Raw genomic sequence first — 25,262 nt, forward strand, 5'->3', positions numbered from 1 at the left:
TTCTTCAGGTGTGTCTCACACCTGAAGGCGGCTCCACAGCCGAAACATTGGGTTTTCTTTCTGCTCTTTTCAGTATGGAATAAACCTTTTAATTGTGATGATGTATGTAGTTTTACCTCTGTGATATTCAAATTAGAATGCCTTCCAATATCAAATGAGAAATTCTAATTATGCTCAGTAAAGTTCAGGTCCATCTATTCAAACAACACAGATCATCACTGACTTAACAGTGAAGTGACACTGACAGGTCACCAGAGGTATAATACACATCACAACATAATTTCATGACTTTTTTCCTGTGTGGCTTATGTGGGGGGAGCAGAATTCGGCATGACATTATATGTGTTCGGTGGATTTCATTGATCAGGGTTTTTTTAACTTTCAGAACAGCAGCAGCTCACAGGATCTGACGGGCACTCCAAACCTGCAAACTGAAAGTACGTAAACGGAGAGCATCACTGTCTTTCTCTCAGTTCAGAGCTCCTAGTTATATAATCAAGTGAAAAACAATTTGCAATTCCAAACTGGGTGTGGATAAACTAGACAATAATGATTCTGAAATTATAGGACAGAAGATGCGTTTGTGTTATCCCTGCCTTAACAGGAGAACACAAGCAAGGTTGCAAAAGAGTGGAGGCTTGTTTATTATTAGCATCTTATTGAATTAATGAACGAAACTTCCCACAGAGTTTCAACAATGTGGCTTGGTTAGGAGTATGGTTTCAGATATTCATAGTCCTCTGTGTAAAGAAGCGTCTTCCGGTTTCTGTCATAAATGCTCCTTAAATAACCATGTGTCTCTGTGTGTACAGCCAGATCTGTTTTCAAACATCCATAGACATTCACAATATATATCCTGCTCTTTCAAAGTCATTCTATTTCAAAACTAAGTTTCTAAGTTCAGCAAACACATTTTTATGAATATCCTAACTTAATACAGCCACTGGTCTTCCACAAGTGCCATCAGCAAAAAAGCCATTTCACCATACTTAAACAACTTTTTCATTACTGTAACAGACACTTATAGACATATTCTGCCTTGAGTCCCATATAAGAATAAAAAAACCTACTGGAACCAAAACCAACAACATAAGGTATGAAATTTAATTATTACTGTATATAACAGTATGCAGTGTATATATTTCCGATGTACTTATTACAAACAATAACAACAAACCAAATTATGGTTTAATTAAGCTATTTAATTTCTCAAAATCTTGTAAAACGAAAAACAAACTTGACCTTTGATTACACTGTGTTGTGTAAGAAAAGAGAAAAGAGAAACTACAGATATGACAGGAAACTGCTGCTACTTCACAGGGAAGATGATTCTGTGATCTACGGAGAACACTTACACTTACTGAGAACAATGGTCATTTTTATCTTTTGTAAGGGTAGGTCATTGAGTTCATAGAACAATGTATTTAGGTTGCTAGCTGCATTCCCATTCACGGCTAATTTGAAAGCTGATCCATCCTTACACTGTTAAAATAACCCATTTTATGTTTCTTGGCTTGACAACACCCACTTTTGGGAGAACACCCCCGCAACACAGATGTGGATCACCTATATTGAGGATAGGGGTGTCAACCAAATCCTGGTCAAAGTGGAGGAAAACCTACTGAATTACACAATGGGGTTTGTACAGGTGTGTGAAGAGTGATTAATATGCATGCAACCCATTTTGCTTTTTTTTCTCACCCATTTTATATTATGCGTGCATCTATTATTGTTTTATACAACAAAACATACCCTGATTTCTTTTCCTTTGTGCAGTAATCCAAAACATGTTAATGGCTAAATCACAGAAATGACTATCTGCCTAATCTCCCTGATGGGTATATAATCCTTTTGATTGAGAAAGAAATCCTCATAGCACTCCCATGTAATGTAACATATTTGCAATAAAGGTAGCTCTGTTAATCCCACTTCAGTAAAAAAATATATTGGTACTGGTTTTCTCTGTGGCTGCCCTGAGTCCCCCACTTCCTCTAGTGCCTGTAGTTTCGGCCTCAGTGCTTTATTCCACTTTTCTTGCAGATGCTGTTTGCCTGTCTAAAAGGAATATAAGCATAAAGTCCAACAGTGTTTTCACAGGCAAAATGTTCCCTCACTGCAGTTTTTTATTATTCCTTGAGAAGTAAAAGTCGATTCCTCGGTCTTTGTGTTGTTTTGGGGTGTGAGATGGGCCCCTTTTCCCCTTCTGACTCAGTCCTCCGCCACTCTAGAACAAAAAAAAAGAGAAGAAGCATGATAGACGATTCGTGGTGTAATAGCAGGGAAATCTACACATCAAAAAAAGTGTTGTCGAATGATACAATTAGATAAAAAGTCTAATTTAAAATTAAATTTAGATTATTTAAAATTCATTCAATTATACTAAAGGAGAATTATAAAGGGGTGTTGTAAAAATCAAAATAGTACACTAATTGTAAAGTATTGGATACGTGGAACAAACCTGACAATAATATCAAATAACAAAATAGATTTAAGATGAGTTAAATTCTGAACAATACACTTAAGATTAGTTTGATTAGGTGTAAAGGAGTATTGTACTTGGGTGAATGGCTTCGGTATCAGCATTAAAGTTAGAAGAGGGATTTTCAATACCAATAGGGAAATCTAAAAATAACAGTCCAAAAAAACCCGCTTAAGGTTTATACCATGGTGAAAAGAAAGAGAAGCAACGTTGTGTCACTTTCCTTTTTAGGATGGAATAAACCGCTACCTGCTCCTTTGCAGCCTATCCATGCTGATGCAGCTCCATACTTGAACTCTCCCAATTACATGTACATGCTTAAACTCATACACAAACTGTTAGAAGCATTGCTTAAAAACAGAAGAATGCCATAAAATAATCCTATTGATTACCAACAGAGGATGATATTCTGGTTCCTCACTATGCAACGGGAAGAGGATTAAAGTGCACACTCACTGCCTTGCTGGTGGTGTGCCGGCTCCACTCAGGAGCAATGACCATGGGCACGGGGTATGTCTGGTTCAGAGAGACCTCGGCGTTGGCCAGTGAGGCGCTGCTGAGGACCCAGGGAGCATGCACATCTCCTCCCTTCAAGCCACGCAGCTCTGGGACCCATAACCGCACATAGTCTCCCTGAAGAAACACAGCAGAACAGCCAGGGAAAAGGGAAAACACAAGAGCGTTTGTAGATGAGGGGTTAAAAAGATGAATTTTTCACAGTAGGAATTCATCTTTCTTGTGATACAATAAGCAAAGCAGGAACATCTCGTTTTTGATTGCAGCTTTTCTATAGCTTTACCATTCTAACTGAAATTGAAAATAACTGTAGAGACACTTCAATCTTCAATCACTTTTTCTCCATACTGACAAAAAGGCCGAACAGACTGTTTGCTTCCCAATAGGAGCGCAATCAGAACTTACGTTGTTGTCATAGTCCAGCCCTTGTTTGATCATGTTGAATTTCCTGTTCTCCCGGGGGTCATTTCCTATGCCAGCACTGTACAGCCAGTTTCCATAGTTACTGCACACATCATAGTCTACCTGCATCAGAAAAATGGTGTGTAATCAGTTGCAGTATTTGTTCTGTTTAAACAAAAGAGGAGCTTAAACCACAAGGTGACATTTGGATACGTTTGAAGTAGCAGGCAACACATAATAAAAATGTATTCATTAAAGTTTACTACATTACTGTATGTATATACCATATGTTTACAGAGGACATATGCAATGTTAAAATACTGTTAAAAGGGGAGGGACAAAATCAAGTGCTCACAACGGATTGCTATGTAAGCAAATTAGAAAGATTGATTATAATTTAGTCCCCTAAAGTCGGGGAATACACATATTACAGCACTTGATTTTGTTTGTTCTCCAGCATAGCTGATGGAATGGAATGGAGTGATGATCGGGGATCAAGCTTCAGAAATAAGTTACACACATACAACATTCAATGCTTATCTATAACTTTGATTACAGAAATATTTCAGATTCTGTGAGTACCAGAGCCCTGCCTTCAGCAGCTCTAGAACACACAACATTCTATCCCCACAGCTATAAAACAAAAACATCTAGAAAGGCAGTGAGGTAACCTGAGTACTGTTAAACAAAAGGAAGGATCCTCCCCAAGACCAATTTGCTCTCTCTAAATACAATGAATGGATACCTATTTCCCTATTCCAAACAATGCATCACTAACCAATGAGAGATGTTTCTCGGCCAGTGGATTTTGTAATACTGTACAGGAAATCAGAATTTCCACAAATAAATCAGACAGCAAGCCTGTTCTGATTACCTGGACAGTATCTGTTTTCCCAACTGCTTGAAAGAAGTAAACACTGTCATTAACAAATCTTTTTTGTTCCCTCTGATAATGATGACGATATTTCCTCCCTCTCTCCTCTACTCTCCTGTGCTAACTGTCTTGCTGTATTTATCCTCTTTTAAGGCTCATTTCCTATGTCCTTTTCCCATGAAAACTAGGATAATGACCTAAGTAGGAACAGTCTGGTCATTGATAAATATTTATGTTTTAATATGGCTGATTTAATTATTTAAAAGAGAATTCTTTTAGCATCAGTTAACATTTAGTATCATTCTTTTGATCATCAAGATCTTTGGCCATGCCACAGGGATCAAGAACAGCTGCATAAACACTTAAGACAATGACCACTGTATCGAACCTGCAAAACTGAGTAATTCATCTGTGAAGTACGAGCATTCAGCAAATCTTCAAACATGCAACAACATCGTTTTGAAAGATACAGAATTTTCTTCTGGTACCATCATACAGTACATCTGAGCTTGCAGAAGGTCTTTTTCTTCTTTATAATAATAATAATACAGTTATATAGCTCTCTTCTGGACACTCCACTCAAAGCGCTTTACATGTAATGGGGACTCCCCTCCACCACCACCAAAGTGCAGCATCCACCTGTATCATGCGACGGCAGCCATAGTGTGCCAGAACGCTCACCACACATCAGCTATCAGTGGGAAGAAGAGGAGAATAATCAAGCCAATTCATAGATGGGGATCATTAGGAGGCCATGACTAATTACACCCCTACTCTTTTTGAGAAACGCCCTGGGAATTTTTTATAACCACAGAGAGTCAGGACCTCAGTTTTACATCTCATCTGAAGGCATTAGGACCCACATGGACCACAGGGTGAGCGCCCCCTGCTGGCCCCACTAACACCTCTTCCAGCAGCAACCTTAGTTTGCTTCTGCTTACTGTAGCTTCAGTGGGTTGCCAGTTGTGAGTTGCAGAGTGATATGGCTGCTGGCGTAATACGCATACGTAATATATCCTGACTGAATTGTACGAGTGTCATTCTCCACAGATACCATTTACTGAGAGCGCGCAGTTTGAGCAGGTTTTTACATTAAATTCCTTAACATCTGCTGGAGACACATAGGGGAATGTTTTGGCAGCTTTTCAGAAATCCTAGCGTGAGTTACTGAGTAAAGCATATTAGCTGTTTTAGGAATGAATCAATACTACTAATACAATTGTATTTATTTAAAATTGATCACAGAAAAAAAAAAACTATTCACTCTTACCAGGAGAAACTCAAACCACTCAGCACCCATCCTCCAGTCTATCCCCAGGTCCTTGGTGAGGAAGCTGGCAACATTCTGTCGTCCCCTATTGGACATGAAGCCTGTCAGTGCCAGCTCCCGCATGTTCGCATCTACAAATGGAACACCTGTTTTTCCTTCTGGAAAACATTGGGAATAACAAGTTCATTATATGTTAATATAATGTTAATATATACGTACTGTACTGATCAAACACTAAGGTAACACATTCCCTTTTATAGAATAGTTGCTTGGTTTTTTTTCTAACAGAGGTAAGGGGATGACCAGCAAAACAAGATCAATTTTCAATTTACAGCAAAAAAGGATACAGACAATTTTAAATGTATATAAAGTACCTTTCCAGGCATCAAAAAGTTTAACATCCTTCTTCCAAGATACAGACTTCTGTTGAAGACCTAAGCGGGAAAGAAATAAGAATTTTATCACACGGAAATAAACAACAGATCCTTTCATAGATATGTTACAACATACCACCTGCCATCATTATGCTTCTTCAGCTTCTGAATATTTGCAATGAAAATATTGCACAGCATTGATTATTTATTCTTACTGAACCCTTAATTGATCCAAATGTTTTATTTTTTACCATTTACTGGCTTCAGTTTCAGAAATAATATACTTTATGTGTATTATTTTCAAGAAATGTAGTAAACAGATTACTATTTGAGCTTGGTATAAAAGCAACTGCTTGGTCACTCTCTGGGATTGGCATTGCATCAGACACTTAGGATTATAACACTTTTGTGTACAGGCCCCTTGATTAAACTATACCTTGAAACAATAAACCTAAAGTCAGAAATATGGGTTCTGGCACAGGGTTAATTCTAATTTCTTACCTGATTAATGCTCATTTCTAGTCTGACTCATAGGCTAAAAACTATTTAAAAAGCAAAGTTTCAATATGCTTTAACAAATTAAGAGCCTAAATTAATCAAGAGCTCAGCTGCAACAAAAAACGGAAACTAGAACCAGAATGGGGAAACTGCTTTAAATAGAGCACACTTTTCGAAGGTACAGTACATTACTTAATTCACCGTAGAAATCCAACTTCTGAGAGTGTTTGAAAAGCAGAAACCTGAAGCGTCAACAGGGGTCTTTTATTAATTAAGGTTATTGAGCTTTGAAAAACAAATTCAAAGGAAATAAGAGGCAAAAAAAAGAAGTCTAATGTCACATGTCAAATGTCAAATAATGCCAATTGTCCTGTTATCTACTATAGTGCTCTTTTGGTACTTTGGTTTAGGTTCTGTGGTTTCTTTTTTATGTTTAGATACAATTATGAGTGAAGGAAACCACATTATTTCATGTTGGCTACCTGATCCCTTGAATATAATGTCTAAAAATGGCACAGAAGTATCACAGAAAAGGGACAGGAAAATGAGATAATAATTCAAAACAAAAAGAGTCACCTGGCTGAAGGCTACAATGACGTGACTTATCATTTTCTCATAACATATCCCACCTTTTACAGAGAAAATTCTGTTCCCATACTTCACAGCCACAAATCTGAAGTAATCCCTCCAGAGTAACTCAAAAATGACCCTGAAAGAAACAAAAAAAGTTATCACTATGAATTAGAGCTGATTATGATTATGACAATTTAAATAATTTTAAATGATTTAACCACAAATTAATTACGTTTATCAGTATCGACAAAACATGGAAGCCACACACATTTGAGTCAGAATCTCAAATATTCTTGCAAGTGTAATCTGTAGGCTTAATATTAATATGAAAAAATAATTAATCTCACATGAAATATGAAGTTGGGTTTAGATTTGTCTGAGTAGATTTCTTTGTGGGTTTTAATTTTTAATAATTGTTTCTGTAATTATTTCCCTCAATCCTTCTTTGCCGACAGCTAATTAAAGCTTGGGCTCCTCCACTCCAGCATTACAAATGATACATTTCTTTAATATATGAGTATACTAGTGTGAAAAGAACTATCCACATTATGATCAAGCCCCGATGACATGAGCTGCAGACCTATTTACTGTACATAAATTCTCACCACTTCTGTTATTACTGCTGAATGTAAGCATGACAGATCCCAAATTGAAATTAAGCACAAGACAAACACACTATGAAATAAACACGGAAAAATGCATACTGTACATGCATACTATTATCCTAAAGTAAAGTTTTAAAATTCATTACTAACAATTATGATTTGAGAAACAAAACTGAGATTTAATTTCCTCATTCATAGTTAAGACAATAGCAGCATGGTTTCACATTAGAAATGTTAGAAGAGTAACTGTAAATCTCACAATTTGGGTAAACTCTGTTTCTGTATTAGTTAATGGTTTTACTTCACTGTATGTGCAAAATACAATAAAGAGATCCTGTGCAACAATTTGATCTCACATTTTATAGAAGAAATAAAGAAATACATACACATGCTGTACAATACATTACATACACATTGAATTATACAGAATATATTAATAAATTAAATCACACTTATATGTTATATAATGTAATCACTGTACACATGAAAGACAAACATATCATTATGAATTTATACTTTTGAAGAATAAAGCATACAGATTTTGAGTCATTTTGATTAATTGATCTTTCATGAGTGACTGCAAAATGCTCAAATGACTTTTGACTGTTACAAAACCACTAAATTACCTGAACCATGAAAGAGTTACTGTATAAAGATTATTCTCCACAGAAATATTTAATTATAAGGGGATTTAATTATAGTGCAATTAGGTCAAATGTAAAAAAAATACACAAGTAATTTACTGAAGTAGTTCATGTAGGGAGCTGCGTCAGCATGCGTAGGCTAAAAAGGAACAAGTAAAGGTTTATTCTATGCTGAAAAGAGAAGAAAAGAAACGTTTCAGCTTCTTCTTTTGACACCCAAAGAAGGCATCACAGCGGAAATGTTGTGTTTCTTTTCTTCTTGTTTCAGCATGGAATAAACCTTTACTTGCTCCTTTGCAAGTATTTTACTGACCTGTAGAGTTCCGTAAATGTATGGATATGAAGGAATAATAAAATAGAAATTAGAAATGGAAATCTTATCATAGCAAGTCCCACCTGATAGTGCCCAGTGATTTTTTAGTTTCAGTTTTACACTTTTCTTATTATAATACTGCAATATAATTAATCACACTACTTCAATTAATGATTCACAAGGATATGAAAGCTAGGAACGTTTTTATATCTTAATTCATTTTAAAGTTTTCACATTTAATGAATGACTTGGACTACATTGTTATCCCTAACATTTCCTGTGTAATGGACTCTGTTACAATCCACTGTTACATAACTAACCCCATCTGTACTCCAAAGAGTGGTTTACATTCAAGTGTAATGTATCATGCTCACCAGTATGTGCTCTGATTGGCAGTTCTTTCCTTCTCATACTGCTTGATTTGTTCATAAATATACCTGGGTGATATGCAGCCTAAAGCTAACCTGTAAAAGATAAACCAGGATAAAAATAGAGAAGAAAACCTAAGAAACATTAAAAACAGCAACACAAAAAGGGAAACCGAAAGAAACAGGAAACGGAAGAAATGGAAGTAAACCCAATGCCCTCCAGGCTTATTCATATAGTATCCTTGATGAAACGGTAACGGTATCATATAACACATTGAACTATGGATTAATGCATCTGTTTAAAAAATGTAAATGTTATACTGTAATTATATATTAGCACTGCAAATATTTTTTTGTCAGTTCGAGAAAAAAGACAAGTCACACTTATTCATCCCTAAGTATGTCTTTAAAAGCCATCAAAAACCATTCTGTTCTTTGAAAGCACAACGGAAGACTTGAACATAATAAGCACAAAAAATCCAACTATTACAGTACGAATGGGAGAAATGTATCTAGTAGCCTGCAGAAAACAATATATAAAAATGTAAAAATCAAAATATGTTCACTTTCCCCAAAATACAACAGTGAACTCCCAAATATTCAATAAACTGAACGTAAACTCAGCCAATAAATATATGAACAAATGCTATGGTAATATATAGCTCAAACATGTCTCTCACTGCCAGACCAAGCAACAAACAACACATTTGTGTTCTGCATGGATTCCATGGTTACAGGAAGAGTGTTTTAATTAACAGAAAATTGTATAGTGGGGCTGGCCAGTTCCAGTCCTCAAGGGCTGATATTCAGTAGGTTTTTACTGTTTAAATCTCCAGCTTCTTGAGAACGAGGGTAGGCTTCAGTTTGTCCAATTAAGCAAATAACAAGTTCAATTAGGTAGTTAAGAAAAAAAAACTGCCCTCCCAAGACCAGTGTTTCATATTCCTATTAAATGCTTGGGGGAGATACTTCACAGAACTCTCACAGAACCAACTGAAAAAGTGTCACTTAGTAAAACTGCTTCTGAATTTACAATTGTACATTATATTAATAGATACAATCTAATAAAATCAGGAGAAGCCTTTTTTTGACATCATAGCTAAATCTAAGCTCATTAATGCATAAATGGAAATGGCTGAACAAATACAACTTGCATTTTATATTTTTCTACAGTACATAACTCACCATGGGGCAAATTTAGTTGAATAATCCATTCCAATCAACCCATTGCGAGTCTCCTTATAGGACGCCACTAGATTCTGCAACAAAAACGTGATTATTTTCTTCTTCAATCCACTGTTTTCTAATGAAACACAAAGAGTCCATTTATTTTTACCCTACCTGTGATGGCACATCTCCAACTCCAATAACATTTAAAGCATTTAAAGAGAAAATATTTCCTCAGCACGCAAATTCATTTAGCTGATTTATCTTATTGAACCCCTTTGCACAGAAACAGACAAACCGCTAAAGATTCAAAAGTACAACTATGTTTTTTTTAATATTTAAAAAAATCCTTCATTGACCTGGATCTCAATTAAAAAGCCATCTTCTTTAAATATGAAAGTTATGCAACGGTGTTTTCCAGCCATAGAGAGATGCTGATGATTCTGGCATCTTCTGGAGATTGGATCAAAGGCAAACTGTCACAGGTCTGTGTTCACTGAACACATTTTAAGCTGCTCTATTATGGGACAATACTTATGCTAAACTAATGAAATTTAAAATTGCTTGCTAAAATATTTAGAAGTAGTTTCATTAAGGATTCATTGGTGTTTCAGTCACAGTTTTTTGTGCCACCCCCAAACAGTTTTTGAAAGCCAGGTCTAATCTTGTTGCTGTTTGCCATGTTTACTCACCGTGTCCCAGAAATAATGCTTCAGCCTAGCTAAGGCTTGGGTCTCTCCTCCAATACAAGGGAAAGCTGAACGTGGGTCTGACACAGCATCTGCCACCAAAAGGAAACCACAACGCTGACTTTTATATTCAAATTATGTAAGGGACCAATCTGGAGGCATCTTTCTTAATTTCGATTTCATATTGTAATTCTTTTTGTTCCTTAATCATGCTGTTCAACTTACAATCCAAAGTATTAAAATTTTACCATCATGGTACAGATCTCTTGTGGATGTTCATTGGCAAATAGGCGGAGGATGTGTACTGAAAACAGGAGTAGACTGCAATGCAGCATAACATTTTCAAATTAGATTCTTAATGAAAGATCACAAGGGTACTGTACAACAGATTAAAAAAAAGAACTTCAGTCATATATGTAGTCTGTGAATAGGTTCACAACAGAATCCAACAGAATTTAAAAGATTCTGCCCTTCATATATGAATATGGCATTCATATAACTAAAGAAGGATAGCTGAAAATCTGTGTTTAGACTCAAAATATTTGGAGCATCAAAATAACTATCACTTACACCTGCTACAAATAAACCAAGTTTTCAGGAAAATATTTTTTGTCTGTTTTATTAGGCTGATTAACATTTCTTATCTCCACCATACTAAAGTGAAAGTCAGTATAATAGTACGTGTGGTTAAGCAATTTAGTCTCCCTTGGTTCTCATAAATTCCTCATGGCCCCACTCGATCATGGTGTGCCTCAGGGATCAGTCTTGGGAACTATACTTTTTATTATTCATACAGTATGCTACCGATTGACCAAATTTATACGCAAACATGGTCTTCAGTTTCACTCAGATCTATGTTAAAAAATCTTCCCCCTCTGTCACTTATCTCTTGTTTGTTTGACATCAAACTCTGGTTGACATCAAATTCCCTGAAGCTAAATAGTTACAAAACAGAAACTTTACTGGTTGGCAGCAAATCACAGCTCAATAAACTTAAGGATTTCACAGTAATGGTGGATGGCTTCCCCATTCACACGTCAGCCATAGTCAGAAATCTGGGAGTCACTCTTGATCCTCTCCTGTCTTTCAAGCCACATGTGAAAAATTTGATTAAGACTTCTTTCTTTCACCCGTATTAGGCAATTTTTATCAATGCCCAATGCAGAGTGTCTGATTCATCCATTTAAAGCCCTGATTTCTCCAACTCTTTACACTATGGGCTCCGTAACTCTCTTCTCAACAAGTTGAAACGTGTTCAAAACTCTGCAGCTAAACTACTTACACCAGACATTGGAAGCATATCCCTCTTGCAATAAAGTCTCTACTTTGGTTGTCTATAAAATCACGTATTCAATATAAGATCTTGTTGCTGACTTTCAAGGCTCTAAACAATCTGGCTTCATCACACATCTCTGAACTCCTTCATGTTTGCACCCGGAGTTCTGAGGCTCAGAATCGGTGTGGGCCTTAATTGCGCCCGGGGTTCTGGAGCTGAGTGGTGCATTAAATGCACGTATAATCCAGGACTGGTGTGGGTCTTAATTGCACCCGGAGTTCTGAAGGTCAGAACTGGTTTGGGTCTTAATTGCACCCGGAGTTCTGTGGCTCGGGATCGGTGTGGGCCTTAATTGCGCCCGGGGTTCTGGAGCTGAGTGGTGCATTAAATGCACGTATAATCCAGGATTGGTGTGGGCTTTAATTACGCCCGGGGTCCTGAGATTAGCTACGCCTTGATCGTGCACAGATTGGAGTGGCGTGGGTTCTGGCGTGGCGTGGTTTTTTTTTTTTGTTTTAAAGGAAACAGGAGTAGAAGAGATATATGTATGTATGTTTTTGGTGTTTTCCTTGTTTGTGAAATACATATACACACGCACGACACTAACATGAACACACCTCATAATAAAAGAGCAAAGCATTAAGTAGCAGGATTTAAAGGACGTTGAGACCCGAGAATCGCCCTGATTGAGCTTTACTGGTTGGCAGCAAATCACAGCTCAATAAACTTAAGGATTTCACAGTAATGGTGGATGGCTTCCCCATTCACACGTCAGCCATAGTCAGAAATCTGGGAGTCACTCTTGATCCTCTCCTGTCTTTCAAGCCACATGTGAAAAATTTGATTAAGACTTCTTTCTTTCACCCGTATTAGGCAATTTTTATCAATGCCCAATGCAGAGTGTCTGATTCATCCATTTAAAGCCCTGATTTCTCCAACTCTTTACACTATGGGCTCCGTAACTCTCTTCTCAACAAGTTGAAACGTGTTCAAAACTCTGCAGCTAAACTACTTACACCAGACATTGGAAGCATATCCCTCTTGCAATAAAGTCTCTACTTTGGTTGTCTATAAAATCACGTATTCAATATAAGATCTTGTTGCTGACTTTCAAGGCTCTAAACAATCTGGCTTCATCACACATCTCTGAACTCCTTCATGTTTGCTGGTCCTCTATTCACTGTACCCAGGACTAAATCACAGATTTTGGGAACTGTGCCTTCTCTGTCACTACTCCAGTGTTGTGGAATGACCTTCGTTAGACTTTACAAGAGACAACTTCAACTCTCTTCAAATCTAAACTGAAAACTTACCTTTTTACCATGATCCACGTCTAATTGCCTACAGTCAATCTGTAAAAACTTGTATGCTCTTGTTTTTTTGTCATTTACTTTTAATTCACATTTTTTGGTCTTTTTTCTTTATTCATGATGTACAGTGTCCTTGGATTTGGAAAGTGCTTTATAAATAAAAGTTATTATTATTCATGTCAAAAGCAAGGATTTGGATAAAACATTTCTGGTGTATCTATTTTATGAATTGATTCATATAAAATACCATTACCAAAGACTTGTAATTATTTACTTAGAGATAGCGCACTAAATATTAATTTCTTATATTCAATCTAAAACATACCACGAAAAAATGCATCACAATTAATTTGTTGTGTATAGTGAGTATGTATTTAAATACTATACTGTATATGTTAAAAGATGGGAGCTCGGTAATCAGTTTCTTACTGGGTTGCCCCAGGTCTTCAGGTGTTGGGATTGGACCTTCCTCCAGTTTGTGTGGGAAGGGCTTCAGCTGCTCAGGCATTCGAATGGTTGGCCGCACATGGCTCTGAGTTTCCACTGCTTTCCGGAACTGAGTGTACACATCAGGAAGTCTGCAAAGGAGGCACACGCAATGAAACCTGAATGTAAAAGCACACATAGCCAAATCTCCTCATTCTTTTTGTAATAACGTATAAAGGCCTTATCTACACATGTTCTTAAAGACTGAAATTCAGAACAGACATTCTGCAGGCCTACAGTGCCCTTTAATCCCCACTAGAAGAAACAAAGCAGTTGGCTCTTCACTTTAATTTAAGCCATGAATTAGGCTTCTGCTGTATAAACTTCCAAAGATATTACAAAATATTTGAGGGGACATCATACCAGGTGGAAACTGACTCTTTTTCCAGAGGCAAGAAAATGTTAAGCAACTGAAAGGAGACATACTGTACAGTATATGTGCTTGAGGGTGCAGGCACCTCTGTGATGGAACAAATCACGCTTCCCTCAGCATAACACACAGTGATCTTGCCACGAGAAACTCAAAGTAGAAATGAATACATGGTAGGATGTTTTCAAGCAGTATCAAACCAAAGCACACAGGTCTATTTAGTCTGTTTAGGATTCCTCCACATGGCCAGAGTTACTCAGAGAGAGACTTTCTGGACAGTATGGATCTGTTACAATATCTCTTTTGTAACATGGTAACTAAAATTGTACATAATATTCTTAGATAAGGGCTCTTCAACATAATGTGTTGGGAGGTGTTGCCACTTGGGAGATAGTGGGGGGGCTTTTTGAGAACTTTTTCCTGTAATATGTTTATATTACCCATTGCAATTTTGTTTCATTTTAATCTAGTTTTATTGCTGCTTAGTACAATATTCCCATAACATCCCTTGATTTAAATTCTAACGTTGTATTTATAAATACTATTATGTTGTTTTCTTTTTCTATTTCTTCCCCATATTGTCAAGAAGATGTTAATAGCGTTTCAATATTGTTGGAGGGTTAAGTGAGTCAAAATGGAGATCCATGTTGGAACCATAGTCCCCAAAAGGGAAACGGGATATGAACTCCTGTTCTCAGTCACCTGATCAATTGGTAGAAGACAATTAGTAGGATGACAATTTAGAAGACGAATAGCAAGAGGAGGGCTCCACTGTTCCATATCTGACCGAATCATCGTGTTCTGCTTACAAGATCTGAAGGATTCTTTTTACATTTCTATGACTGTGACAACATGCAGTAGGAAGCCTACAGGGAACAGAACGATAGATAAGACTTTACTGATCCCGAAGGGAAAATGTATATCTGTACTACAGTATGTGTGAAAGCATGACATCAAGACATTATGCCCATCCAAGGAATTTTATTACGGTATGTCACTATATATTTCAAAAAGATAAACCAGGGGACAACACTTAGTTGGTAACATCAATAGGCCTTCCCGAAATCTACCACGTTATCACTCTCTTTAGCTACTAGAAACCAAATATTTTCCACAACGTTTCTCATTACCTTTACTCTTCCTAGTATGGTTGTCTGAGTAAAGAAACCACGATAAGAAGTCATTGCAGAAGTTAAAGAAAGTTGGTACATTACAGTACTGCATGTAAGTAAGGTTGCTGCCAGTATGCGGTACTAGAAAAACATTTTAAAAGGTCATATTTTATTTACACTTATCATGATAACTGTTCAAATTATATGAAATTTTCTATTGCTAGTGAAGAAAGATGTGAAGACGGGGGTTTGAATTTAATCCTTTCTGTAGGGGGTTTAGACTTCTAAGTCACAAGCTGGGGTTTATGGCAGGAAAGGGGGTTAACTGATAAGGATTGCAGATGCAAGCTAGGAACCCCCCTGGGTCTAATGTTAAACTGACCATTTGCCCAGAACATCGTAAACTGGCCAAATACCATGAACCCCCCTCTTTACCATCAGACCGAGTGACGTCAGAAACGGAGAAGAAAACTGTATATAACCCAAAAGTTTGTAACAGTACGGGGAACAATACTTCGGTTTTGTTGTTTCTTGCGGGAAACAAGACTTCGGCTTTATTGTTCCTTGCATGCAATAAACTCATCTGTTTTACTTCATCTCGGGATCAAGAACCTTATTTCTTCTGTTACAACAAATTTTGCGTAGTCGGCAGGATGCTCCAGAAGGCGCAGAACTTCCCATCGGCAGGAGAGACGGTCAGCGCACACATAACTAAGAGGTAAGGACTCCTCTTTTATTTAAAAGTCCCGACTCTCTCTGACCGATTGGGAAATCTCTGCTCCCTGCGAGAATCGCCCGAGATGACGGAGTAAACGTGAGTTTCTGAATTCCTCTGGCCCGGGGAAGGCACCGGTGTATGTAATGGGTTGGTTGCTGTAAGCCCAGAATTTGGTCTGGCAGGGGTTCCGCGGTATTGTGTACAGGCGTTCGAAGCTGGTGTATGCCTTAATTGCGCGTGGAGTTTTGAACGGGTTTTGGACCCTTACCGTGAAGTTCAGGACTGGTGTGGGTCTTAATTGCACCCGGAGTTCTGAAGGTCAGAACTGGTTTGGGTCTTAATTGCACCCGGAGTTCTGAGGCTCAGAATCGGTGTGGGCCTTAATTGCGCCCGGGGTTCTGGAGCTGAGTGGTGCATTAAATGCACGTATAATCCAGGACTGGTGTGGGTCTTAATTGCACCCGGAGTTCTGAAGGTCAGAACTGGTTTGGGTCTTAATTGCACCCGGAGTTCTGTGGCTCGGGATCGGTGTGGGCCTTAATTGCGCCCGGGGTTCTGGAGCTGAGTGGTGCATTAAATGCACGTATAATCCAGGATTGGTGTGGGCTTTAATTACGCCCGGGGTCCTGAGATTAGCTACGCCTTGATCGTGCACAGATTGGAGTGGCGTGGGTTCTGGCGTGGCGTGGTTTTTTTTTTTTGTTTTAAAGGAAACAGGAGTAGAAGAGATATATGTATGTATGTTTTTGGTGTTTTCCTTGTTTGTGAAATACATATACACACGCACGACACTAACATGAACACACCTCATAATAAAAGAGCAAAGCATTAAGTAGCAGGATTTAAAGGACGTTGAGACCCGAGAATCGCCCTGATTGAGCTCAGTGCGTAAGTCCACCCCGGGGCAAAAGCAGCGATGCTGGCGTTCTGGGGATGGTGAATTACTGATCAGGAAAGGGGGTTTTCGAGGTCTCGTTTCTTACCTGTGAACAGTGCGGTGTAAATCCTCTCTAAAGTCTCTGAGAGGTATTTAGATCCGGAGGTAACAGACGCCCTTGGCTGAATGAGTGCAGTAATGAACAGGTTTTTCCAAGTGAAAACATCCCCCTACTGAATGAGCTGTTACCTCACACACGACAAAAGTAAATCTTAAAGAGACCGAACATGTGCGCTAACTGATGTTTTGAGAAAGTGGTGGAAGGGTCCGTTTAAATATCGGAAAAGTGTAAGTTGAAGGAAAAGAAGGAGAAAAATATGGAAAAAGCTGAGTTTGTCAGAGGGAATTTGGGGCGAAGACGCCTGTAAAGAAAGCATATATGAGTATTGATTGGCAAAAGCACAAGCATGTAGCTCCCACCCTGGTGCACGGCCGGCACCAGTGGTGGCAGATACATGAGAAAAAAAAAAAAGAAATTGGGATGTGACTTAAAAGTGTGTTTACGGGGAAAATAAAACCCGGAAGAAAATATACTTTACTCGCTACGAAAGAGTATAGGAAAAAAAAGCTAAAACAGGCAGTACAGGAGAATGAGAAACGAATTAGGAATTAACTCCTGGTCACGCTGCACTGGTTAATGTGCTGCAGCCAGCGACTAAGTTATATCCTGCTCTCCCACAGGGGAACAAACAGGCAGGAAACGAAAATAATTGGGATCAATTCCCTCAGTGGCCATATGGAGAAGGGGGGTCTGATTGGGATAACACTTGGTATGAGTGTGATAAAGACGGATCAGGGTCTCCCCTGTTAGAGGGAGGGCGCCCGCAGATCTGTACTCTCACTCGAAGTGGGAAAGGACTTGATGTAGCAGGGGCTGGCGCCGTTGATGACAGTGCCACTCTAACACTGTCTCGCACCCCGTCGAGGGGGTCTGCAATCGCACCTACCTTCCCTGATTCCCCCATACGATCATATTCAAAACCGTAAGATATTGACCGGTGGGCTAAAGTACCGCACCCGAAATTAGAAATGCAGCGAACCTGGAGTGCGCTTCAGGAATTAAAAGGATTCATGTAGAAGTAAAACAAGAATACAGCACATTGTATTACGAAGAGAAAAATATATTCTCGATGTGTATGTGTGTTTTATGAATTTGTGTGCCGGCATGTATGTGTGTAACTGTGAGTTTTGGTCTACTAAATGACGGTGTGAGTGTGTTTAGCCAGCGGGACTGGCTAGAGACGTAACTACAGAGACTTGACGAAAATCAACTTAAGGAGATTGGAAAATATAAGAGCGTCTGAAACGTATAAGTACAGTACAGGTGGACGTAAAAGTAGTTAAACAGTTTTTGTATTATTATAAATTATTATAAATTGTAATTTATACAATTAGTTGCAATAATGGAAACAATTTGGTTTTATTCGAATGTCTCGAAACCAGACATGCTGAAACGCTGTAGGTTTAGAATCGAGACTGGGGAGAATAACGTCTTGTGAGAAAATCTGTTTACCTAACGATTAGATCCTGTAAATCCCTTGTAGCCTCCCTAAGTCTGTCCCAGTCCAGTGGATAAAAATGTACTGTTAATGGAGTGTTGGTTTCTCTGTTAGGGAATACTGGAGCACTACTGTCCTGCTTGTTTCACTCCTCTGTTCAACAGTGTACTATAGAGCAATGTATAGGGGAAGATGGCAGGAGGCCACAGGAGTATTGGGACAGCAAGTTTTACTTGCCGAGTACCAGATTTTAATGGGTGGTTTTATTCCAGATCTATTGGGTTGGAATATTATGCATTACAAAGAATGACTATGCAGAACAGGGTATCACGTAGCTTCAACTGGCTGTGATCACTCAGTATGTTGATGGTATTCTGAGTGCTTCCCCTGACGAGGAAACCCACAAGTCTGAGTTGCTTCAGCTTTAGAGTGTCTAATAGAAGCAGTTATGATAAGGCCCTTTTGTGTCTAGCATTGTGAAATTTTAACAGGGCCTGTGTGCAATGTTTTTACAGGGTGAGCACAACTCTTAACAGATCTGCTTAAGGGGGGAGTGCAGTACAAGGACAAGATTGCCTTGGTTCCCGCAGCAAAAGCCACCTGTAATAATTTGAAACAAGTTCTCTTACAGGTGCTGAGACTGGGGTTTCCTCAGATGGATCAACCATTCCTTTGTATTATTGCAAGTAGCTGACAGAGGCCACCCAAGGAGCCCGCGAGCAGGTCCTGGAGGCGTGGGGACCACCACCTGAAGGAGGGCACAACCTCATCCCAGGAGAGTGGGTGTGGATCAGGAAATTTCCTTCACAGGTTCTCCAGCCCAGGTGGGACGGACCCTACCAGATCCTGTTGACAACCGAGTCTGCGGTTCGAGTGGAAGGAAAAGATCGCTGGATCCACGCGCCACACTGCCGACGAGCCTCATCCCCATTTACAGACTCAGAATGAAATCATTTCTGTTTATAACAATAATTGTTGCTGTAGGACTATGTTCCGCAGGAATTAATGATCATCTCTCCCACAAAGGAGAACATGGAATTAATTCCTTTTTAGGCCTCTCCTATCTGACAGCTAAGAAAACCAACCAAAGTGCCTGCTGGGTGTGTGCCGCATTACCCAAATATGTACAGGGAGGACTTCCTATGGGAGCCATTCCTTGGCGTCTCGAGGAAGTCATAGGCATGATCATTTGGAGGGATAATTTGGGAGATTTTAATATGACAAACTATGGGGGTTGCCATAACACGACTTTAACCTGCACAACATTACAATATCTACAGGAGCGAGGCTTAGAGCCCACGAGTTTCACAGGCTCTTACGCTCCTAAATATAACAGAAGCCATACACCACCATACCTGACTCTCAATAAGGAACGTGAGGGGAAACGTATGTTTTCAGCACACTAATTGGTGCAACCTTACCATCGCTGCAAATATATCCACCTCTACCTTCCAAATTCCAGGATGGGATCGGCACACCCCACAATTCGGTATAAGCTTCTTATTTTCAGAGGCATGGGGAGCGCCAAACGGAACATCTTTCATTTGTGGAAAACGAGCCTACCCATGGTTGCCAGCCCAGTGGTCTGGCTCATGTTATTTAGGATATGTGGTTCCTCATATCCATGTTCAAATCCACAGCCCCTTCGGACCTAACCACAGACCACAAAGAAAATTGGCTGATTGGGAATATTATTTAGGTATAATATTTCCACAAGCCGGCATGAACTTTCTGAGTCGAGAGTTAATTCAAATGGCCTCGACTTTAGAAGAATTAGCAAAGTCTACCTCATCTAGTCTGAAGGCTGTTAATGATGAGATGGTAGCCTCAGAACAGTGGCCATGCAGGCCCGACTAGCTTTAGATTATGTACTGGCGGCCCAAGGAGGAACTTGTGCAGTAATTGGCACTGAATGCTGCACGTATATTCCTGATAATTCTGAGCACATCTCAGATCTGGCCCAACACATTTACAATGAGGGACAGAAATATCAGGACTATTATACTGAAAATTGGGGAATTGGGCCTTGGGTAAAGTCTGTGTTTGGGGCCTGGGGTGGAACCTTTTTATAGTGTTTATCTGTAGGAGTAGTATTGTTTATATGTATAATTGTAATCACATTCACAAAAACATGTATCACATCTTGCTATAACCGTGGAACGTACAATGACATGGCAATACATACCTGTTCGCCAAGAAAGATCTGCCCTGACATTGTATGTATAAAAATAGGCTACACTGACGTATGCCATATTTTATAAGGGGGGAATGAAGAAAGATGTGAAGACGGGGGTTTGAATTTAATCCTTTCTGTAGGGGGTTTAGACTTCTAAGTCACAAGCTGGGGTTTATGGCAGGAAAGGGGGTTAACTGATAAGGATTGCAGATGCAAGCTAAGAACCCCCCTGGGTGTAATGTTAAACTGACCATTTGCCCAGAACATCGTAAACTGGCCAAATACCATGAACCCCCCTCTTTACCATCAGACCGAGTGACGTCAGAAACGGAGAAGAAAACTGTATATAACCCAAAAGTTTGTAACAGTACGGGGAACAATACTTCGGTTTTGTTGTTTCTTGCGGGAAACAAGACTTCGGCTTTATTGTTCCTTGCATGCAATAAACTCATCTGTTTTACTTCATCTCGGGATCAAGAACCTTATTTCTTCTGTTACAACACTAGCAAGTTCTCACATTTTTCTGATCTGATTAAGCAAGTATGCCACCTTCATGAAACTTCAGACGATTGATATCACAGCATCTTCAGGGTAGATCAGTGTCACATTTCGGTGATCCTGAATCATCCCTCTAAAATCCACTGTCCATGTATCATACTGTATATTATAGCTCCTTCATTAGCCATACCTACAGTTTTTTTTTAATCATGGAGGAAAGAACTGATTATTTCATTGTGTTCTACTGCAAATACAGTCTTCCCCAGTTAAATGGGAAGAATACTGGTGTCCTTAAATAGGCTATTTAAAATTCCATGGGAGAAAAATAACTTTATTCCTGCTCTTTAAGATCACCATACTTGTAGGAAAGAGGAAAAACAATACTCTGCTGGTACACAAAAAAGATATTCATCACATTTTCTTTACTGTTTACTGTTTCCTTTTTCCCTTATCCTAGTTTTATTTCTCCACATTACACTTTAACACGAATATGTGCTTCATCGCTGATTCTGCACACTGAACTGCCCAACTCACCTGGCAATATGATTAAAGGGCAGATCTTCTTTGTGATAAAGTGTCGATCCCCAGCAAGTGTGAACTCTAACCTTGAACTGGGCACACACACGCCTCACTTCAGTCTCCACATCTTGCTCCTCTTTTGTAACCTTGCCACATCCAAAAGAAAAAATAAAATGAATTTGCCATGCAAGGACTTGAGTCACATTTCTGTAGAAACCTCTCAAAGACTGACCAACAGTACTGTATATAGCTTCATCTCCCTTTTTTATTACTCACCTCCTCATGAAAAGCCACAGCAGTTACTGATCCCAGCTGCTTGATGAGATCACCGACAACGTTCTCTGGCTTTCCCCTCTTCACCAGCAGATTGCTGCAATGATACAGGGATGCTTGGTTATTTGTGCTGTTTCCTGAATGTAATGGGTAATTTTCTTGAAATTCTCAGTTAAGATTCATGACCATGACTTTACACAACTTATGTACTACATAAAACAGCAGTAATGACACTGCCTTTTTTCAGTTTAACACAATTTTTTTCTGTGTTAATTCCTTAACACGTCCCTTTTAAGGCTTATGTATCTGACAATTAAAAAATGTGACCCCTCATTGGTCTGTGTGCCACTTTTTTATTTTTCCCCAAATGCACCTGGATTTTATTTACCGTCATTTTAGGATCGTATGGTACTCTTGCATTTTTAAAAAAGAAGCAGGAATACCACTTCATTTTAGTTGTAATGAAATTAAGATTTATTAAAATTTTTGATTGAAATTCTAAACATTGCGTGCCAGAATTAGCAACCACACTGTAAAGGTGATAGTTTTTATTTCATTGAGAAACAAACAGTGTGCTTGGAATTAGGAAGCATGAAATCATTTAGTGAAAGGAAAATGTATGTTTTCTGCTTTGTTAGGAGAATGAGTCTGATATACCACATTGTTTAATAATAAGAAGAAAAAATGATAATAATATAGTACGTTTACTGCCATCAAAGTGTAGCACCCACCTGTATGACATGACAGTGGCCACAGTGTGCCTGTATGCTCAACACACATCAGCTATCAGGGTGGAGGGAGAAAAGAGTAATGACGCCAATACATTAATGGGGATTAAGGATTAAGATTGAGGAGTCTATGATTGGTAACGGCCAAGAGGAAATTCAGACAAGACCCTGGGGTAACACCCCTGTTCTATCTGAGTTATGCCATGGGATTTTTAATGACCACAGAGAGTCAGGACCTATGTTTTATGTGTCTTCCAAAGGACATCACTTTCTTACAGTATAGTGTACCCATCACTATACTGGGCCATTAGAACCCACACAGACCACAGTGTTATCATTGCCTACTGGTCCCACAAACACCTCTTCCAGCAGCAACCTTAGCTTTTCCAGAAGGTCTCCCATTCAGGTACTTGGCAGACTCACATCTGCTGAGCTTCAGTGGGTTGTCAGTTGTGAGCAACAGGGCAATATAGCTGCTGGCATAACGTACCATTGTATGGTAGAACAACTGCCATAGTGGCTGTAGGCTCAAAAAGCTATTCTCACCTGCCATTCGTCTTCAACGTGTCCCTCAGATCTTTCACGCTTTCTAGCAAGAATCTGAGCCGGAAGGGGCCCGTCTTTGGAAAGTTGTAACAGTGGGTCCCGAGGTAGTGTCGAGGATCAAAACAATACAGCGGAACAATTTGCTCTGCATTCCCCTGAGCCCAATGTAATAGCTTAAGGAAAAAAAAAATCAAAAACAATATCTTTGGCTGAGAACAAGGCACACCGCAGGCTGTTCACGTACTGCAGTAGCATTTTTCAGAATCAGACTGCAGTTGTTTTAAGTGCGTTTTAAACTTGCACGTTTACTTTATTTCAAGTCACCACAAATGCTCAGTAATATGTTGTATAATATTGATGCAATTTATTGTGCTTCAAATGAACTTGTGTCAATAATGTCAAATTCAATATCAATTAGGAAACCGAACCAAAATAAAGAGCGTATTACTCGAGACGTCTACCATGCGCGTACACTTGCGTAAACCTTGATGACGTCACTTGCAATATGTTATAAAAACAACGCTGTTTTAAACGAAAGTGTTGAAAATCAGTTATTGTGTCGATAAAGCCGTGGATGCAACCACGCAAAACTGCTAAAGTCCAAATTCGGAGTCCGGATTTCGATATTTTTTTTTACAGAATTATTTCTGACCAGCTTTTTATAGTAATGGTAACGAGAGTGAGTCTCGTCTTTACCTCATTATCGTGAAAACGTAGATCATTCCTTAGTAGACAGATGATAGTGCGTATGGTCGACATCAGAAGAGATGATAAAATAAGTGCACAGAGGTTTCGCTTCTTGTGGTCTCGTGTGAGCTCGCCGTGGACACAGAACAACACTCAGCGTGAATCGTGGAAGCTCAGATCACGTTTCTTTACACGAGGAGGCAGCAACATGTCTGTGTTACAAAACAATTTTGTGACCTACCATAGGGGAGATGTGGAATTATGGGCAGTTTCAGCAATTGGCATGTTGTTATAAAGGATAAATCATCTCGCATCAAGATGTCATAACCAAAAAAAGAAAAGAATAGAAAAATTATATTTCCTTAAACTCTGGAACGTTTATCTAGAAAAATGTTACATCATGTTGACACACTTGGAAGAGAATTGTTGAGGATGTGGATTACTAGTAAAACGATAAAACGTGATGCATTATTAAAATCGAAACAAGCTGGCATCTCTCTTACAAGTTGCAATTCAACCATGCCTATGCAGTACTTGTGGTGCCGATAGGACTTCCAACACAATACATTTGTCCATTATGTTATTCTGAAACTCAGTGGAAATATTTATATTTAATCAGATTTACAAGAAATTATATATTAATGAACAGCTTTTAATGAAACGTAGCTTTTAGAATTTGACAATTAAGAATATCACATCATATCACTTTCAATAACTGCTTAATTCAGGTTCACAGTGGTCTGAAAAATATCCCCAGGAAGCACTGAGCGCAGGCTTGATATACCCTGGATAGGATGCCAGTTTATCGCAAGGCACACACAGACACAGTATGTCTTTGGACTGGGAGGAAGAGTCCAGAGGAAACCCACTGCTGCTTGCTGGGATAGGCTCTGTATCCCCTTGCGTCCCTGTATTGGAAAGTAGTCCACGTGCCAGGACAAGCTCTCTAAAGCTGTGTCTGCTTTAATTTGAAGTATTTCATCATTTTATAATGCAACAATAACATTTAAGCACACCTTCATCACATGAGATTGGATAACACTCCTATGTTAACATTAACAGAGATACCATCCTGTGGTATGAATGGGGAGGCAGTTTGCTATTTTCATCAGGAAGAAAAGTATTAACGACACACTGTCATAATAAAGAGACCAGAGACCTGGGTGACCTTTGCCTCTACAGAGCTGTGATGTATCCATCTTGGGCATTATATTACTTCATCAACACATATTGTGTTGGATTGAATATGTTAAACTAACTAACTTTGAAATTAATTTAAAAAACAACTTGACAGCAAAAAATTTTTTTTCCTGAATTGGGGAAACAGTCTGTCATGAACTGACAGTTTCAAGATC

General features: G+C 38.8%; 1 protein-coding gene across 1 annotated transcript; it reads right to left on the reverse strand.

The window, feature by feature from the left end:
- Nucleotides 1-1,083: 1,083 nt before the first annotated feature.
- cry-dash (cryptochrome DASH) lies at nt 1,084-24,141 on the reverse strand. Its single transcript, XM_088642977.1, has 14 exons — nt 23,917-24,141; nt 23,221-23,393; nt 21,950-22,043; nt 21,689-21,819; nt 13,788-13,936; nt 10,776-10,864; nt 10,102-10,175; nt 8,923-9,012; nt 7,043-7,122; nt 5,916-5,975; nt 5,542-5,699; nt 3,401-3,520; nt 2,936-3,112; nt 1,084-2,224 (listed from the first exon to the last, which is right to left on the reverse strand). The coding sequence occupies exons 1-14, from the start codon at nt 23,977-23,979 to the stop codon at nt 2,111-2,113; spliced, it is 1,572 nt and encodes a 523-aa protein (XP_088499103.1). The 5' UTR covers nt 23,980-24,141; the 3' UTR covers nt 1,084-2,110.
- Nucleotides 24,142-25,262: the final 1,121 nt, after the last annotated feature.

Source organism: Lepisosteus platostomus, chromosome 8 (genome assembly GCF_059453375.1).
Source record: "Lepisosteus platostomus isolate fLepPlt1 chromosome 8, fLepPlt1.hap1, whole genome shotgun sequence".
Lineage (NCBI taxonomy): Eukaryota > Metazoa > Chordata > Actinopteri > Semionotiformes > Lepisosteidae > Lepisosteus > Lepisosteus platostomus.